Below are 20,669 nucleotides of genomic sequence, written 5' to 3' on the forward strand. Positions count from 1 at the left end.
TACTTCCTCAAAGTAGAGGTGGCTACGTCTAAACAAGGAATTTTTTTGTCTCAAAGGAATCATACTCTGATCTCCTTAATGATACATGAATGCTTGGAGCCAAACCAGCAGAATCTCCTACAGAGGCTAATCACAAACTGTATGATCAACCTTTATTTATCACAAACTCTAAGTAACCATCGCATATATCAAAGATGACTAGTTTGACTTATTTATTTGACCGTCACACAACTCGACATTCAAACTGTTGTAAGCCTAGTAAGTTAGTTTATGCATGCACCATGCTCCCATCACTTGGAGACTGTTTAGCTCTGGGGAGAGGGCTACTTTATAACATTCATGGTCATCTACAATGTACATTGGACCAGGTGTTCTCTGATCGACGATCTACCAGTGGCTACTTTATGACAGTGGGTGGTAATTTAGTCAATTGAAAGAGTAAGAAGCAAAGTGTTGTAGTTCGAACATCAGCAAAAGCTAAATATTGAGCAATTGCAAGTGCTACATGTGAAATAATTTGATTATGTTCTCTTCTTCAAGTGATGGGTGGTGTTAATGTATCAACTCCTATTCCTCTACACTGTGATAATCAAGCAGGCAATATATTGCCTAGAATCTTGTATTTCATAAAAGAACCAAGCATACTGAGGTCGACTACCACTTTATCCAAGAAAAGATTGCTTCAAAAACAATATGTACCCCATTTATTCGCTCCGAGAATCAATTGGCAGACATACTTACCAAGGTCTCTAATACAGTTCGACTAAAGGATACTTTGGACAAGCTGAGCCTCTATGATATATATGCTCTAGCTTGATGGGAGTGTAGCAACTGTTATGGGCTCATGCCCATTAAAACCTATATAATAGCTGTAACTATTATGCATAATGGGCTTCATGTAGTGGTTGTTATGGTGTAATGGGCTCACGCCCATTAAAACATGCTAACTCCTATAAGGACCTCATGCCTATTAGAACCTGCTGTGACAGTTATTGTAACTCCTGTTATAATGGTTATAATTCTTTTGCAGGTTGACCTATCCATGCTGCAACCTCCATAGGAATCTGTGTATATGTAAGGCACATTGCCCCACGATTTGTGGAGCGTAGAAGAACATATGTATTTACTTTATCTTATGCTTGAATATTACTCTCTATCTCTTTCTTCTCTCTCAATCTTAACACTAAGGAATAATTTAAGGTGTTGGGGCTTATTGCAACTAATGTAACAATTAAAGTACCTCAGGAGCATAGACATCAGCTATGATAGCAGGGTCCACAATCCATTCATCTTCCTTTGGCCACTTTACACTGCAGATATGTAATGTAACATTAGCAATGAAAAACACAGTCATATAAAAAGTCAAGGAAAAACAAATAATCAAAGTAGGTCCAACCAGTTTTGACAGGTAATAACTAGTAGTTCATCTGAAACAAGTATTACTTTTTGTTGGTTAATTAAGTTCTATACAACCTTGTGCATATCAATGGTCTACCCATTTTCTCCAATATCGCTTGACAAACAATATCATCCGGGATCCGAACCCCAACACTTTTTCTTGAAGCGTACTTGGCTGTACTAGTGCCATATCTCAAACACTGCTTTGGCAGCTCTTTGCTTGCAGGCAAAATGAATGTATACTGAAAATAACAAGTCTCTGTATATTATAATGAACTCAGCAAGTCACTAATCCAAGAATGTTAAAGCTTTCCAATTATGCTTACAGGACCAGGCAAGCAATGTTTGACAGCTCGAAATATATTAGTTTGGCCTTGACCGTTACCACAAGGAAAGCCCAAAGTGTAAGTATCAATGTCCTTTAGAGAGTGGCACAATATACTGAGGGGCTGCATAAACAATGAGCATCCATATGGAGCAAACATAGTTTGGCAATAAAAAAGAAGTCAAACTAACAACTACTCATCTGTTACTTTTGCACTGCAAAAGTGTTAATTATCCAAGCAAAATGATATATTGAAGCTTTGTCTGCTGTATATTGAAGGGATATGGCCAGTTATGCGCTAAACTTTCTTGCCTTCAAACTGTCTATATCCTTAATTCTGCAAACAAATTGAAACAAAAAATGCAGGCCATGTTAAACAAACGACATTAAATTTCATAGAATTCTCAAAAAGCTTATCTTGGAGCCTAATGCAAGAAACAATTTCTATACTAATTGCAACTGCCGTTTAAAAAGTCGCATACTCGCAAGTATTGACCAGATAAATGAAAACCATCGTTACCTGCGAAGGCGCTCAATGGAAGAATGGCTTTTCAGATCACAGACAATAGCGTATCTGTCACCATCAGCAAACAAATAGATGGTATTAAGATTTTGAAAGAGAAAGCTCCAACAGAGTCGCCGATGTTTGATTCAGTTCTGGATTTTGCATTTTTTTTGTTTAATCAACAATAGGTGATTTGAGACATGCAATTTATACCTCCTCATAAAGCCAGAAAATAATCCTTCCAATAGTGGTCAATGAGCAAGGAAACTAGCAATAAACAAGCAAGCAACACAAAATTAGTAACATACACAGTATCAGTGGTAATAACCCCAACTGCTCCATCTTGTAGAAGCCGAACCACTGGATCTAATTTCCATGTGTCTGCACCTTGAGGATCGACATTAACATATAAGAAGCCCTCCCCCTATGAAAATGAACTTATGATCATGACACTTCAATATTTTTAACAAGCACTTAAGAAGTCCATAAATCTCAGAACATGAAGAGAAAATGTTGATTAATATAATAGCATCCTAAAGTAGCCCAATCATAAAGAACATATATGCCCCTTCTGTGGCATAAATCCAGATTTGATGTGTTGATATAATTTATTTATTTTTTTGAGAATGGTGTGTCGACATAAATTGAGTATCATACTCATATTATAACTTAATAAATATAATGAAACAAACATGTAAAACACCTTTTCAGGCATGCCAGCCTCTTACTGGACTGGCACATCTCAAGAACTATCAAATTCGAGGGACAAGTGATTTTACTTTATGGGAAATCCTATCACTTTCATTGGAAAGCCAATCACATTTCTAGACTAGTTATGTGGATGAGATCTTGGCACTGGTTTAAGGACAGGCAATTAACGTAGGGCATAGGTTGCATAGGTGTTAGCATAGCAGGCGTATTTGGGTCTTGAAGTGCTTTACATAAAGTAATAACTGAGTTTTCCACTACGGCATTACTTGCATAACTATATTTTTATACAAATTTTATAGCCAATGGCGGAAGCAGAATTTTATTTTTTTTGGTAGTATGTTGACTTGGTGGAAGCATCTTTAATTGGTACAGCAGAACTCAACTTGCGATTAGAAATTAGTTTTACATGCAATTAGTCGAACAATTTGTGAAGATCATGGTATAGCGTCTATTGCAGTTATTCATTTATGTAACAAGCTAAAGGTAATCTTACTCTAAACATTGGTTCATAACCCCTTTGCAAAGTACTTAGGAAAATATATTAGAAAGACATTGACCTCGGAGAAATTTTCTCAAGATACTGGTTTTTTAATGTAAAACACAAAGTTAATGATTGGATGGACTCAACAAAAAGAAGCTGTTCATGACCCGATACATTTCAAGGTCATAGTTTAAGATGAAGAATAGATTGTAGAGAAAGTGAGTTCTGTTATTTCCACAACATCAACCCATGGAGAAATGAAAGATGGTGTCAGGTATCAAGGCAGTGACTATTTGAGACGAACATTAAGCTCTCAGAAATTAAAATCAAGGTTTTCCAAAGCCGGCCAAAGAACATCAAACTCAAGGAGAATTATGAGGAAGCAAGAGGGTGAATTAACTTAACACAACATAGTAGTTCACTCTATAAACTAATCGATATGAATAAACAATGCCTGCTCATGAACCTTCGATAGAGGAAAGTACAATACAGAGAGCCAAGCACAGACCCATCTTCACAAAGGAGGATGAAAGGAATTCATGTAAGCACCATAACAGAACTGGAACAGAATATGAACATTTTTCTATGTTCAAATACTAACATCAATCAATCATATCAAAACGAAAACACGGAAATGCGAATTTTTCGATTTAAGACATAAGTTACAAGTAATTTGATGGGTGACTACAAGCAAATTTGCAAGCCAAATCTACATAAAAGCCTGTATTTAGGTGACCAACATGCTAAGTTTTTACAATTTAGCCAATTTCATATATAACAACAACTAAAATGGAAAAATATATATTCAAGAAACAAACAAAGGAATCACAAACTGTTAAAACTCCTTTAATTCCAGAGAATTCGTGGAGAAAAAGAACACTAAATGAGATAGTCGTCTACAGTTTGTACTTCAAGCCCACCTTTGTAAAACGTGGAGCTGAATATTTGAGGCGCTTCGGACTACGCTTCACCGTGGCCACAGTGCGCATCGAGGAGAGAGAGTGGCGGTTGACGGGAGAAGGGAGCGGAGAGAAAGGAGAGAGAAAGTCGGTTTTTAATGGGAAAGGACGGGTACAGAGAGGAGAGAGAAAGTGGGTTTTGAAGGGAAGAGGGCGCGAGGGGGAAGAAGAGAGAGAGAGGCGCTTGAGGGGTGGTGAAGAGAATGTGGAGAGAGAAGGAGAGCGGTTCCGAAGGCCAGAGGCCATGGCGTCGGCCGTAGCTCAAATGTTGCCCGCATTGTGTGCTGTATTTATGGGGCTTCATTCTGCTAGAATTATTCTGGAGAAGATTTCGTGACCCCGGTAGACCATACTGTTGATCCTCGGCCAAAACTGATGGGAATATGTTTATTTTTGTCCCCCTCAATTCTCGAATCATCGTAACCAAGGGAGGATGGTGGCGCACGACCACCCAGGCAACAAGGTGCGAAGGATCTAAAAAAGTTTTGACCGTTCTCGCGTTCTAAATCCTGAGTGAACAAATCCCTTTTAAAAGACATCTTTAAAAAAAAAAAAAAAAAAGTCGATCGTCTACGAAAAGACCACTAATCTTTTGGCTGTGGTTTGCATAAGGTTGCAATAATAAATGATCCAATTAAGGGCCACCTCTAAGTTTGATCATAAATGTAATTTTGATATTAAAATTTTTTAATATGATTTGAAAATCTATTTTTATCTTTAATTATAAAAAATGTACTTAAAAAATGTTTCAAATCAAGTACATCCAGTGTTTGAAAACTCGGCGACCTGATCGACTCGGGAATCGGCATACCCCGTGCCGGTTCCACTTCAATACCGGGAATCGCCCGTGTCTAGATAGAACCGGGCGATTCCCAATAGTGAATCGCCGAGTCTCACAATTGACTCGCCCAAGAACACGTGCTGGACAGTGTTCTTCACGGATTTCATCTTTTTTTATCATTTTCTTATCATTTTTTTATCTTTTTCAGCCTTATAATCGAATCTTGCAGGCTTTAATTCAAATATTTCAGTCAATAAAAGGTAGTAAAAATCACCGATTTTGATCAAAAAAAATTTAGATCGAAGAGTGAGTTTTAGGGTTTCCGCCATTTCACTAATTTCAAGTGAAAGAGGGCATCATTTTTTGTAAAATTTCAGGGTGATTGATCGTAAGAGTGTTGTTCAGAAGTTTTTGTTCATAATTTATAATTATTTTACAGGAATATATATCAATTTTGAATTTGAAGACACAGGTGCACGAAAAAACAGGTAAGAATTGTGTTTGTCATCACATGTATTCAATTTGATTTTATTTATTCAATTCGAGCTTGATTTTTGAGAAAAAAAAAGAATGATGTCTGTAAAAAAAAAATGGACAGCTGTTTTTTTTTTTTTCCCTCCATTTTATCAATTTTACTCAATATTTTTGTAAAGAATGTGTTAAATTTATAGGGTTTTGAATCCTTGTAGTCTTGTTTATCATCGCATGTATTCAATTTGATCTGATGTATTCAATTTGAGCTTGATTTTTTAGATTGAATGACTGATGTCTGTGAAGAACTGCGTTTTTTTTTTTCCCTCAATTCAATCGATTTTATTTAATTTTTTAATAATAATGTGTTAATATTATAGGGCTTTGATTCCTTATAATGTTGTTTATCAAAACATGCATTTAATTTGGTGTAATTTATTCAATTTGAAGTGGATTTTTGAGTTGGAATGATTAATGTTAGGTGGGTATATGAAGAACTGCCTTTTTTTTAATTCATGATCAATTTTTTTTGAAAAATCATGATTTTCCAAAAAATTGTGAAAATCATGACCAGGTTTTGATTATCATGAGGAATTAAACAATATTTTTAATTTTTATTGTTAAATTTTTAGTTCAAAAAATTGCATGTTGATAGATTATTTATGCAAAAAAATACATGTTATTATATTTTTAATGCAAAACTGTATTTTTTAATTTATTGTTAATGCAAAAAAATATATTAACAAATACATGATGTTAAACTGTATTATATTTTTAATGCAATTTTGTATTAAAAATGCATTTTTAATTTTTTAAATTTTTAATACAAAAAATACATGTTGTTAAACTGTATTATCATGAGGAATTAAAGTGAATATCATTGTAAAAAAATCGTGGCATGTATGATAATTATATTATTTTGCATTTTTCAATTTTATTATTAAATTTTTAATGCAAAAAATGTATGTTCTTGATAATTGAGTTGTAGCCATGTTTGGAGCTTGCATTTTTTATTATATTATCTTGCATATTTGTAATTGAGATGTACGACTATTTGTGATCATTTCAATCAAGTTGGGATTGTGCCTACTATATCATTATAAATTTTATTTGTGGCATTGTAAATGACTATATCACTGTAAATGTTTTTTGTGTCAAATATACGTGTAGTGGCATTATAAATGATTATATTAATGTATTTTTTTTTCTTGATTCTAAGTGTGACTTATACAGACTTTTTTTTATCTATAATGTTGCATAAATATATTTTTTTTTTCAGTAAGAACTAATTCGTGTTTGTCGAAATGAAGATTTGGGACAAGTCCATATGTATTGGCATTGTGAATTACTATACCATTGTAAATATATTTTTCATTGATATTATATCAATGTAAATTTTTTATTCTATATGTAGTAGCTGATATAAGCTATTTTATCTATAATGTTGCATAAATAAATTATTTTTCCCAATAGGAACTAAAATATTTTTGTCAATAGAAGTATTTTGCATTAACAACAAATATAATTTCATGAACTACCCCTACATATTATCACTACACATGGTGATTATTTTTCATGTTGAACTATCAGGTTATTTTTTAACCTTTTACATATAAAAGTTGAACCATGGCAATATCTACGGAAGACCCTGCATGGTAACATGGGGTCAGACTTGATCCCAACAAAAAAGACAAAATTATTTGCAATTACTGCCAAAAAGTGATAAGTAGTGGGGTACATAGGTTTAAGCAACACTTGGTAGGGGTTAAGGGAGATATTTCTGCGTGCAATAATGTCCCTAATAATGTAAGAAAGCAAATGGCGGCATTTCTCAAGGCTACCAAAGGTAAAATAATTGTAAAGCAGATGATGGATGAGAAGATAGCTAATTTATATACGCCATCAAGAGGGAATGATTCAGAAGAGCAATATAATAATGACTTGAATATGGCCACAAGAATAAGTTTACAAAAAACATACTAGAGAGAACGCGGGTTTAGATTGCCTGGTTGTTATGATATGGGCATGCATGGTGGGCCTAGCTCAGACATACATAACGGGCCCAGCTCGAGCATGTATGGCGGGCCCAGCTCAAATATATATTGAGGGGTTGGTGGCAATATGTATCAAGAGGAATCAGACGTTGAAGAAATTGTTTCTAGCTTATCTAGGAGTGCTAGTATTGCAGATCATGGTCGTATAGACCTATTTATCTCAAAGCCTAAGTCAGAACAGATGACCCTCAAATGCATGGTGAAAGGTACGAGAAAGATGTTGGGGAGATATGTTGGTAAATGGTTCTACGAAAAAGGGATCCCTCTTGATGCAGCCAATAGCCCATATTTTCCACCTATGGTCAATGCAATCCAGAGAGCTGGGCCCGGGCTAAAACCCCCGACGACATATGAGCTCAGTTAGAAAGTGGATTGAAGAATATAAACAGAGTTGGCCAAGAACAGGCATTACTCTCATGAGTTATGGTTGGTTGAATAAAGTTAGCAAAAAGGAGTTTGTAAACTTCTTGGCCTATTCCCCAAAAGGTACAGCTTTTTTGTCTAGCAAAGACATATCAGAGACGAAGAAAGATATAAACTTCTACGTACGACTATGTGATCAGATAGTGGAGGAGGTGGGAGATAAGCATGTAGTCCAGTTTATTACGGACAATGTGCGTGCATGTGTTTCTACGGGCAGCAAGTTGATGGATAAGAGGAAGCATCTAGTATGGACCCCTTGTGTTGTACACAGCATTGATCTTATGTTAGAGGAGATTAGTGAGATTAAAATTATGAAGGAAGCTCTACAGGAAGCGAGGTGGTGTCAAGATTTATATATAACTATTCTAAAATTTTATTTTTGTTCAGAGAACAATCTAAGAAAAAAGAGATAATCAGGCCCGCCATAACTCGTTGTTGTCTCAATGTTTCAGTATTGTAGAGGCCACTGCCCCTTTAGTCACGGTGTTAAGAATGGTGGATGCTAACAAGAAAGCTACCATGGGCATCCTTTATGAAGGTATCGAGAGGGTCAAATCAACTATTGGGGAGAAATATAGTTTTGCTAGTAAAGTGATCGAGATTATAAAAAGAAGGTGGAACACCAAATTTGGACTTCCTATTCGTTATGCAGGTAAATATATATTTTCTAGGTTACCACTTCAACCCAAAAGAGGATAGCAATCAAGGTACTCTTCCAGACATATTCTGCTACTGGCTGTGATCGAAACTGGAGTACGTTCTAATGGTTGCACACTACTAGGAGGAATCGACTCGCTTCGGAGAAGCATCATAAAATAGTCTACGTTCATTACAACTTAAACCTCCAAGAGCGACAAATAAGAAGGAAGCTTGACGAGTATGGGCAATATTTGTCACAGACACAACAGAACAATGGGTAATAGAAGAAGAGGAGCCAGTGTTGCACAAGAGAGTGTTTCTTGAGGCTATCGTTGAGGAAGATATTAAAGAAGGTGATGAGCAGCATGAAAGAAGAAGCAGCCCGCCAACATATCCGCAATTCGTCGGAGATGTCGTTGATATTGCACCTAATGAGGAAGAGTGGGAAGGGGGTCTAAGGGAAAATGAGAGAGATGATGATTATGAGGCCACCCAATCCCAGCCAAATTATTCACATATCGAGTCCTAACAACAAGACGGTAGGGATAAGCACGATAGTGTAGGCGAGCATGAAGGATGGACAAGCTTTAGGGATTTTGGATTAGGACCACAACAAACACTAACACTTAGGGATTTGGGTGGATGATTCGTTTTTAGAACGAGTCAATGAATTGTTACGCGAATTCAATCAATGGCACCAGCGTGACCAAGATGAAGAACGACGTCGTCTGTCATTTTATTTTTAGATCGTATGTTACAAATTGTATGCTTTATTGTAGTCCATGTATGATGATATACTTAATCCATGATAATTCTATGTTTATCCTTTTATGTGATGTAAATTAAATGGTAAATAGTAGTTCATGTAGGGAAAGAATATATCAATATTCGCATATTCATGCAAAGAAATGAAATTTCTTAATGGAGTACCCTCATTTCTTATTGAATTCCTACAAAACAACATTTATAATGAATTTTAATAATTTTTCGGATTTTTTTTAAGGCTTAATCCAACTGATTCAGCCGATTCCCGACCCAAATCGCCGATTCACCGATCCGAATGGGTTTTTGAGATGCCCGATCCGGGTTACCGATCCGCTTTTTAAACCACTGAGTAGATCCATAAGCATATAAAAAAGTTAAAAATAGATAGTCCAAATAATATATTTCAAGACACGATTTCACATACTCAAAATCTTTTTTTCTTTTCATATTCATGCATCTCGATATTGAGATGATCAATTAAAGGGTTTTCCAACATCCAAACAACCTTTTATGATGGATTTTTTAGGTGCACCTTTAATTCTACATTTTAAGGTTGTAACCTTAATAAAAAATTTTCTTTATTTTGTTTTGTACACGGAGGTCATAGTCATTTTTATCTCTCGAATTTCAAAATGAAGAGTTGTGAAGCCTTCTTGTGATTGTTTATGTACATATTGTGTGTGTGAACTCTTGTATATCAAAATGAAAGTTGACATTCTTCAAAAAAAAAAAAAAAAACCTTTAGATTACTGAATTTTGGATGGTAAGCTGCTGGTGTTTTCATAAAGTGATGCACATGCTGAATTTAGATATCCACAACTTCTCATTCTTGATATCCACTTCTCATTCTTTTTATCTCTACAAATTTCCATGTTTGTTGGGTTGCATGCTAGATGTTTTTCATTGAGGCATTCTTTTTATATATTGTGATGATTTTGAGTTAAGGTGAAATTGGTGCACATAAGTGTGTATGTCATTTACTTTAGTATGCATGTTACCAACACATCATGACATGCCTTTCAGAGCCATAGCACATGAAGAGGAGTTGTACATGAAAAATGATCATGTTTGCACATTAGCTGCTGATGGCACGGATAGGACGAAGATTCATATTGATGAGGATGGCACGGATAGGACGAAGATTCATATTGATGAGGGTTTTAGTATCATTAGACATTGGCCCCATACAGTTGAGCAGTAGGATTTGATTTGAAGAATGGGGCTATGGCCTCTTGTTCAGTACACTACCATGGAGGGGGCACCGCGATAGATTGACCATCCTCTTATGGAGGCAGTGACAGAGAGATGGCTCCCAGAGACGAATTCACTGCACTATCCACAACGTGTTGGTGAGATGATGCCAATCTTAAATGATGTGTGGCGTACTTTACGGATCGGAGTCCCACGTGAGCCGGCATAACGCATAGCTGTTACGATGGTTGGGAGACTACCCGCCAAATGAATTTAAAATTCGCCATATATTGAACTTCACTTGGTTGAGAGAAAATTATAAGAATCTGCCAGAAAATCCCACACAATTATAAATAGAACAACACACTAGGGCATTTTTGATATATTTAATAGGTAGCATCATTTTTCCAATCCAAGGCTAATGAAGTCTCTATTAGGCATTTGACTTTGAGGATTTTGATAATGCGGGTCAGTACACATGGGGGGCCACATATCTTTTTAGGAGCCTCACGAAGTTTGTAACTATTAAAACTAAGAGGGGGCGTGATGGTTAGAGGGTACCCAGTTCTCACCTCACTGGGTGTGCGACATTACTTCAGGTAAACTCAGTTTGTTTCGCTAATTATTATTTTTTTGCATGTGTCAAAGTCATTGATTTGTAGGTTTCATGCATTTTTTTTCAGCTATTTATGTATAAGTAATTATTGTATGCATGTTGTCCAGTCATGGGTATTTGAGCATTTCAAAACATTACGATCTGAGGAAAGTAGTCAACAAGTTGATGCTGGTACACCAAGGGCTACAAGATCGATACACCCAGGCAAATGGGAAAACCCAAATAGTAATCTAGCATACTATCGACATGAATTAGATCTCCTTGAACTTGAAAGGGTATAATTGTAATGCTTATTAGTTCATATACTCTTGCGCCTTATAGTTACTCATAATTAATCATGTATATTTGTTTATATATATGTTGTTATCCATTCCAACAGGTACTATGGAACCCATATACAAAAGAGAAAGATTGTGGTGCTGAGCAGGTCCATCAAAGGGCTCTAGATTGGGAGGCATTGGAGACCGCTCTTTGTAGGACATATGTGATATTCGATAACATAGCAGAGCAGTACCTCCCAGACCGGGTACTAGGACAATTTGGAATGAGACAGCCCATCCCAGCAAATCCCGGTAGATGGGATAAATTTGAGAGGTAGGATAAAAATGATGAAAACTAGGAGCAGAAACTCGCCTCTCAAATCAGATACTGGCACAAACGGCTTCAGTACTATCAAACATCGAAAGAGTATGAAGAGTGGCATGTGCAGGTTTCTATGCCTAGAATTCATAACCCAGAGAACCCTCGGACGGATGCCTATGCACCTCGAGGCTATGGTGATGACCTTGTAAGTTTGTATTTAGGTTAAATTTAATTTTATAAATTCATATTTCTTTGTTTGTGATAGTATCTTGATTGTAACTGTTTGTGGTGTTTCAGTTGTGGTGTTTCATATTTCTTACAATAGTTAATTGTAATTGATTGTAAATTCATATTTCTTTATTTGTGGTGTTTCAGTTGTCCAAAGTAGACCATTTGCTTGGAATTGTTGAGGATGGGCTGGCGGTGGCAGCTCAAGACCCCGGGATGAAAGATCGATGCTTTAGACAGATCAGGCGAGAGTTGATATTGTCTAAATTCGGGTTATTTGAGGAAGAAACAAGAGTCCAATGATGATTTTGGACAAGAGTGTGTATTGACTGCTAAGCCACAAATGCAGAGCAACCGCATAAGAACTCCAAGGAGACGATCCACATGGCCTCAAGACCCAACACTGATGAGCGACTGGGTCCCAGTTCACCAACTATTGGGAAGAGGAAGAAAGTACTTGCCCCAGAAGAGGATGTTGATTTTATATTTTAAACTTTCGATGTAATGTGGAATACTTTTGATAAGGTTAATGTAAATTTGAAAACTCTCCTGAGTTACAAATTTTGTTGTAAACTTGGCTTTGAATGGAAATTTTATTTTTTATTTGCAATCTATACTTTTGATGTGAATGGGATAGATGTAAATGTTTGCAAGTTAGTGAATGAATAATCCACATTGATCCAGAATGTAACTGTTTGGATGATAATTTTGTTGTGTGTGAATAATCGAGAAGGTACCTGTTTGGATGATAATTTTGTTGTGAGTGAATAATCCATGTTAATGGTTTCAAAAACTTATCTATGAGTGAAGGGTTAGAACAGGGGTTCCAAATATTTTGAAACTAGAACAAAATGAAATGTAAAAAAAATGCTAGTGTGGTTGTTTGGTATTTGGTCTACCGGGCAGTGTTATGTTCCAAAATGCCTTGTGGAAATTTGGTATTTGGTCGATCAGTGTTCTATTGCCCAAAATACCTTGTGGTTGTCCAGTATGTGGTCTACCGGACAACGTTTTGCTCCAAAATGCCTTATGGCTGTACGGTATTTGGTCTACCGTACAGTGTTCTATTGCCCAAAATGCCTTGTGACTGTCTGGTATTTGGTGTACCGGACAGCGTTTTGTTGCCCAAAATGCCTTGTGCCTGTCCAATATGTGGTCTATCGGACAGTGTTCTGTTGCTCGAAATGCTTTGTGGTTGTCTAATATTTGGTCTACCGGACAGCATTTTGTTCCAAAACGCCTTGTGGTTGTCCCTTATTTGGTCTACCGGACAGTGTTCTGTTCTCCAAAATGCCTTGTGGCTGTCTGATATTTGGTCTACCGGATAGCGTTCTGTTCCAAAATGCCTTGTGCTTGTCCAGTGTTCGGCCTACCGGACAACAATATAGAATCCAATAGGCTCTGTTCCAAAATGCCTTGTGCTTGTCCAGTGTTCGGCTACCGGACAACAATATAGAATCCAATAGGCTTCTTTGCATAACGTTGTCCAGTGGTCCAAATACCGGACAACCATAAGGCATTTTGGAATAGAATGTTGTTCGGTATATTGAACATTGGACAACGTTATGGACCTTTTTACTCAATTTTTCTAGTTTAAAATTATTATAGTTTCATATTTTTTGACACCCTGTTCTAACTCAGATAATTTTTGCAACGATAAACGTCGATTATTCACTCACAACAAAATTTACATCTCAATACAAATTGAAAGACACCATCAAATTTGCACTATTTTTTAAACCCCTGTTGTAACACCCATAGATACTTTTTTGAAACTATTAACACGAAGAGAGAGAGGGTCATCAATGAGACAAGGCCTCAGTGATCTCTCCTTCTCCGCCTTCACTCACTGAACTTCCAAATTTCTCCACCACTACCCCGTTAATAGCCTTGATAATCTCCTCCAAAGGAAAACGGGGAAGATAGCAGAAGGGAGCATAGCCCTTTGAGACTAAGTGGTTGTATTTAAAACACAAGAAACCAGCAGTTGGGCCGGCAACCTGAGCCACCTGGGCCAAGAAAGGAAGCCTTTGGAGTTGAAAGCATGCCTTAATGGCATAGTCCTCAACTATGGGCTTGTATTTTGCACAAGCCTCCTTGCCCACCTTAGCTGCTCCACGCTCTTTGATATCAGTAGCTACCTTCTCATAGAGCTCAGGTGCCTTTCGGGCAACGGAGGAAGCCTTGGAATAGAATCCTTTTACAAATTCAGGAGCGTACTGTTGAATATTGCCTAAGTTCTCATCGACCTGAAAAGAGAAGAAACACCAGGGAGAACCCACCAATAAATGAAGAGCCAGGGGAGAAGATGGCCAAAGAACCAGTGAATCCAGTGATAAATGAAGAGCTAGGGAACAGAATCGGCATTACAGCAGTAACACTGTGGGTAATATGGTGTTTTGGAAGCAAAATCGCAGTTGTTTTTTTTGGAGGATTAACATTTCTACATCTAATTGCACAAAGTGCAGAGTGCAGACAGATTGACAAGATTTCAGGTACATACTAGAAAATCGGACAGAGTTTTGAGCTGAATTTCACCATTCAGCAAATGTGTCAAGTGCTTCAGATCTCTCATCAAAACATCCAAAATTCAAAGTCTATCTTTTAATAACTGAAGAACCATGAAAGACATGGTAAAAACTCAGTTCATCAAAAACTGAAACAGAGACAAAGTTGTCTCACATAAGATCAGATCACTCACGAACGAAAGCATTCACAGCACAATAGGAATCCTCGAGAATTTAGGCAGACACTGTATATAAATGTTCAAGAATTTTGTGAAATGGTTTCAGATAATTTTTTGAGCAAAGAATTTACCAAGTTTCAGAGTGTATTAGTAGACCTTCATTAATTCTCAGACTAAAATTGACTGTTAATAAAAAGAGAAACATTGGAAATGCGCAGTTCATTGGAAGAGGAAATTTAAAAGCAGGCCTCTATTCCAAAATTATGAATATAAATATTCTAAAAAATTGTAAAACAACTTTTTAAAGAAAAAAAAATCTCATGTATATCAATCAAAAAAGGAAAACCCACTGATAAGAAAATAGAAAGTGGTTAGCATGAAAAATCAAAACTATCAGTATCAACAACTAAAAATAAGAGATATCATGTTTGTAAACAACTATTCGAACCTTTAAGGATATAGGCAAACGATCACAAAATGTCCATGGATTGGCAGACGTTTCTTTCCTCGTCACTTAAAAACTCTCTCTCTCTCTCTCTCTCTCTCTCTCTCTCTAACAATAAAAAGTAGAAATGCTGAGATGGAGTGGGGTTCTCACTCAGAACTTCTTAGAGGGTTGAGTGACTGTCATTAAGACTCTCTAACAATTGAGAGAGATCTCATCAAGAACTCATTAAGCATCATCATAGTGAAGAACTACCACTCTAATCCTTTGAAGGGGGAGGACATCGAAACCAAAATAAACCACTCAGAGAACAAAAGAATAGAAGGCAAGAGCATCGAAAAGAGAAACAGAGCCTCAAATAAATCTAGGTAAAAAGTTTCCGATTCTCCCAAAAAAAAATTTAAATAAATAAAAGTTTAGTAGCTCTATGAGAAAAAGTAAGGGAATATAATAGAGATAGAAACATGAGTCACAGCAACCAGAAATTGCTAATTCATTTGGAAACGAAATCTCAAAGCAGGTTCTCCATTCCAAAATTTTACCGAAGAAGGTGAACATTCCCAACTAAAAAGTACCAAAAGCTTAATAACTCGGTACATGGGAGCAATATGTATTCACAACAAAAGAACGAGAAGATCAAACCCCCAAACAGACAGACAAGAGCTAGGAAGTATAACAAATCATCCACCTAGCTATACCTAAAAAGCACCAAATTCTCAAATTTGTCACAACAGAGCAAAACATACATACCCGTCCAACCCCCCACCAAACCAAAAGGGCCCGAATTTTAAAGGAAGTTCCGTTTATTTACACGGCAAAAAATCATAAATCTGTTTCTACTGGTCACGATTGCTAAGAACCAACACCTCTCATGCAATTCGCAGATTACTCTAACTTCTCAACTCCCAGTAAACCACCTCTTTCCAAATAGTCACCAATTTTAGCTTCCCCCCCCCCCCCCCCCAAAAACGTATTGAATATCCCATCTTGTTTTTGCAGACAAATATTCCACAAGTCGTTTCGGACAAATTGCTAACTAATTATAAAAAAAAAAAATCCTTAAACACAGAAAATTGACACGACGTCCTTAATGTACTGAAAAATCATATTATTCACGCGTTTGTGTGCATGTAAGTATGGAAATTTTTTATAAAAGGTTGCAACCTTGCTCACAGAAGTAAGGTTGCAGTAATCCACGTACAAAAAAAGCTAGAATACCGCAAAAACATGGCCTAAATACAAAAGCAAAAGCATGTAACGATGACTAAGAGACATAACTCAATCGTATTGTAAACAAATACTCCAACCCTACCTTTCCGTCGATAAACTTGAGGATGTTCAATGGAACTCCATTGACCTTCTCGTACACAGGGCCGACGACAGTCTTTACATGGCCCTCGACCTTGTCTATATGAGAACGTATAGAACCAGAGTTCCCCTTTGCGTATTCATACAAGCTCAAAATGCATATGATCGCCTTGATGGCTGCGATCTTTATGAATCCGAGGTATTTCAGTTCCAGATCTTGAGGTTCCTGTAATGGTGCAAAGAAACAAAAACCACAAAAATGATCATACAATAAAAAACGGAGAAAAAGATCAAAAAAATATAAATCCAACCGAAATTTGAAGACAATTTACTGTTTTGGCCTCCATGACTGGAATATTCACAGAGAAAGTATGGCTTGTTTGAACGAGATTAGGGTTTCCAGGAAAATTGAGGTTTTCCTCGATCTAAATTAGGGTTTTAAATGGAACTAGGCCTTCTGTGAAAACTAGGGTTTTCAAAGCGACCTTAGGGTACCAAAGCACCGCAACACGAATGATTACTGTGACGTACATTGGCCACTTAAATAGAAAGAAAACGACGAAGCAGGGGTCTTGGGGCTTATACAAACCGTTGATCACTAGATCCAACCGGTGGTGATTAAGAGAGAGCGTAGGTGTGGCACCACTTGGAGAAGGACGTGGAAATTACCGATCACCAGATTGGGGAGGCTGCAGAAGCTTCTGGTATGTTTGTTGGACAGTTTGATGAGGAGAGAGATAATAGTAAATTTATCATAATTTTGGTTTTTTTTTGTGAGTAATTTTGGCTTCTTGTTTTAGAAGGTTGCAACCTTAAACAACGCGCAGTTCCAAATTTTATCATAATATATAATATTATTATAAAATTTTTTTAAGATTATCCTAAAATTTATTTTTATATCTAATTAAAAAATGTTAAACTCCAAAAATAAATAAAATAAAGTCAACCTATAAACGTATGAAAATTTTGAAAATGGACAGTCTAAATAATGTGTTGCAAGATGCATTAATTATGAGACTCAAACTTTTATAGATATATATTCATACATATTAACGACGAAAAGATCAATTAAACGTTTTTTAACATTATAACAACATTTTCGATAGATTTTTGACGTACATATGTAATTCTACATTTTAAGGTTGCAACCTTATTATTTATAATAAGGTTGCAACCTTAAAATATAGAATTAGCAACGATTGACAACTTGAAACATATGGAGTTTATAATCACCGATGTATGTATGCTATATAAAGACAGTGATGAAACTTCACAGCATATTTTTCTCTTATGCCCTTTTGTTATATATCTTTGGGATTAGGCTCTGCAGTGCTTCAATTTGTCATTACCTTTGCCCCAAAATATCAGAATTTTTATTAAACAATGGATCACATCTGATATTTCAAATATAGGAACTATTCTTTAGAAATCTATTTGGGTTAGCCTTTTTTTTGGAGTGTGTGGAAGGAAAGAAATAGAAAAATCTTTGATAATAAGTACATATATGTCTATAAAATCGAATATTTTAGCAGTTGTAGCTGATTGGTTCCTTACACATAAGGATCGTAGTTTTATTCCTAAAAGTCTTTAACAATCCCTTGGCAGTGGCGACTATAGGTGTTACCACCAATACTCGTAGTGAGATTGTTTGGATATCACCACTAGTGAATTCTTTCAAACTTAATTTTAGTGAAAGTTTACTTGGTAATCCAGAGCCAGCTGGCTATAGTGGTCTCATCATAAATAATTTGGGGCACATTATATTTTCTTACTCCAGTCTTTGTGGTATCACAACAGCAAATGAGACAAAATCACAAGGTTTACTAAAATGTTTGAAATTTTTATGTACTTTGGAAGGGGGTATGATTATCGAAAGAGACTCGGCAAATGTCATTGCGTACAATAAGAGAAATATCCATATTCTTTGGAGATTAAATACTATTTTTCATCAAATTTAAGATATTTTATCAACTTTTATGGCAATGGTCCAACATTCTTATAGAGAAGCGAATGAAGATGTTGACGTTCTTGTCAAAGGAAGAGTCCATACACTAGTTACTTCATTTCTATAATATTGTGTCTTTGCTTGAACATCTTGTATTTTATATTTAAATCAATGATAAATCGTACGTTACCGTTAAAAAAAAAAAAATTTGCAGCTTTATATAAATTTTTTCCTTGTTTCAATATCTCCTACAAAACACTCTAAAGAGAGAAACGACTGCGCACCACTGCCTTTATCGAGTGACAATGGAAGTTTGACTCTTCTAAGTAAATGTTTTTTATTAGGAAAATTGTTTCATGCGGCCAGTTCTGCATTTCTAAATTTGCGGTCTCTAAAGATGGATAAAAATAGGTGGTCCATCTAAAAACAATTGTAACTAGAGGTTTAAATGTTTTTTTAATATATAATTACGATTTCTGGTTTTCAAAATTTTGTTATTCATATTCATATTCATATTCATGATCTCATGTTAAAGATCATATATTTTTTAAAAACTAAGATTAACTTATATTTAAAAATTATATTTATTGTCAAGCTCGCATTTCTACGACATACACGCTGGCCGCATAGAAACCGTATCCCTCGTAAAAACCGTGTCCTTTATTATGGGTAGGTAAGTAGGTTTCATTCTACGTTTTATACGGGTGGAAGCACTTACTCTTAAGGCCTAAGTCTCGTGAAAATATTTACTAAGGCCCGAGTCTCATGAGAATATTTAAAGCCTCGCCTTTGAATTTTGTCCTAAAAAATATTTTGTGCGTGAGAAATTTACATGATATCTCTAAAATCAATTTCCATCATGGTTATATAACTCAAAAAATAATACAAATCTTGTTTTTATGTGAATAGTTATTTTTTTAAAAAATAGATATCCTAGATAATGTTTTACAATATATAATATTTGTAGCATTTGAAGTCTTATATTTTCTATTTTTTTATAACCATAATGATCAAGGTCAATATAATCGATTTGAAAAAATCAACACTATAATTTTCGATGAGGGTTTACTTATTTTAATAAAACTGCCGCCCTATAAAAATATTTTTCTGCAAAGATACGACGAAGAGGGACATTTTTACTTCCCATAATAATCTTTTCGTAGAGTAGACGAGGAATTCTCTCTAATTTCTTAAGAAAATGATCGAAATTGAAAATAATGAAGTATCTCTTTCACTCACCAATTTATTAAAAAAAGATGGAAATTCGAAATATTGATGTATCTCTATCTCTCTAACTTTGGCCGCAACAGTAAACTTTCCTGTAAAATGTTGATAAAACATTCCTGGATCGTAAGGGGTGTCTCTTTCTGTGTCTTTGGCGAGTGGGGTATGCTATATGAGGATGAAACCTTAACTACTAAGTATTTTGGGTCTTTTATCCAAACAAAAGGAAAAAATGTGTACCTTCACACCTTAACCATGAAGTCTCTCCCAAACTGGTGGCCACTAGGTCTTCCTTCGCCAGGAAGGTCCAAAAAATGTGATGGTTTCACACCTTTGCCGTGCGAGAGAGTAATGAGGTCGCAATCTTCACGCTTCTAAACCGAGGATAAAAAGTAGAAGGGGGCCACCAGAAATCCGAGTACTGTAGTACTGGGCCTTTCTAAATTTGGTAACTGGTTTTGATTTGATAGGGCTGGCGCCTTACCAAAATAAGTAAGTATTACTTTATAATTTATCGAAAATTGTAATTCAAGCATTAAAAAAATTTTACCATTATTTTGGCTTGAACATTATGGTTGTGAAAAAATAAATAGGATTTTAAGCTATGGAAAATAGTGATGTTCTAACAAATTATCTAGACCGTCCATTTTGCCCTAAAAATTAAGTGTTCATAGTTCCGTAAGATTTAAATTATTTTTTGTATTTTGAATTTCGTTATTAGTATTGGAAATTGATTTTAGAGCTACTATGTAGATTTCTGTTGCCGAAAGTATTTTTCGGATGAGGATTTGGGGTGAGGCTTTGTTTTGTTTTCATAAAGCCTAGGCCTTATAGAAACCTTATCCTTTAAATTTCTTGTCCGGTCACACTTCACGTATGAAAGGTCAATGAATCAGGATTCTAGCTAATATATTGAAATTTTTTTTTCTCAA

The 20,669-nt window shown here is 35.8% G+C and overlaps 2 protein-coding genes across 4 annotated transcripts in view; both read right to left on the reverse strand.

Annotated features, from left to right (window-relative positions):
* LOC18438100 (DHBP synthase RibB-like alpha/beta domain-containing protein) overlaps positions 1 to 4,642 on the reverse strand; it is a 39,896-nt gene extending 35,254 nt beyond the window's left edge. For both annotated transcript variants that reach the window (XR_016056771.1, XM_006848291.4), the window contains exons 1-7: positions 4,341 to 4,642; positions 2,537 to 2,652; positions 2,244 to 2,297; positions 2,036 to 2,060; positions 1,725 to 1,847; positions 1,474 to 1,640; positions 1,241 to 1,310 (exon numbers count right to left, since the gene is read on the reverse strand). Coding sequence is in view for 1 of the 2 variants with exons in the window: in XM_006848291.4 (XP_006848354.2) it covers positions 1,241 to 1,310; positions 1,474 to 1,640; positions 1,725 to 1,847; positions 2,036 to 2,060; positions 2,244 to 2,297; positions 2,537 to 2,652; positions 4,341 to 4,625 (840 nt within the window). In the remaining variant the exon portion in view is untranslated. The remainder of the gene's footprint in view (positions 1 to 1,240; positions 1,311 to 1,473; positions 1,641 to 1,724; positions 1,848 to 2,035; positions 2,061 to 2,243; positions 2,298 to 2,536; positions 2,653 to 4,340) is intronic.
* A 9,132-nt stretch (positions 4,643 to 13,774) lies between these two features.
* Positions 13,775 to 17,083, reverse strand: LOC18438102 (stress-related protein). Of its 2 annotated transcripts, none has more exons than XM_006848293.4 (3): positions 16,901 to 17,083; positions 16,573 to 16,794; positions 13,775 to 14,378 (listed from the first exon to the last, which is right to left on the reverse strand). In XM_006848293.4, exons 1-3 carry the CDS (start codon positions 16,913 to 16,915, stop codon positions 13,932 to 13,934), a joined length of 684 nt encoding a protein of 227 aa, XP_006848356.1. In that variant the 5' UTR covers positions 16,916 to 17,083; the 3' UTR covers positions 13,775 to 13,931. The 2 variants fall into 2 exon arrangements, with proteins under 2 accessions (XP_006848356.1, XP_011624892.1); XM_011626590.3 differs by having other exon boundaries at positions 16,880 to 17,083.
* Positions 17,084 to 20,669: the final 3,586 nt, after the last annotated feature.

This window comes from Amborella trichopoda, chromosome 6 (assembly GCF_054954075.1).
Source record: "Amborella trichopoda isolate Santa Cruz 75 chromosome 6, AtrichopodaSantaCruz75HAP2 v2.0, whole genome shotgun sequence".
NCBI lineage: Eukaryota > Viridiplantae > Streptophyta > Magnoliopsida > Amborellales > Amborellaceae > Amborella > Amborella trichopoda.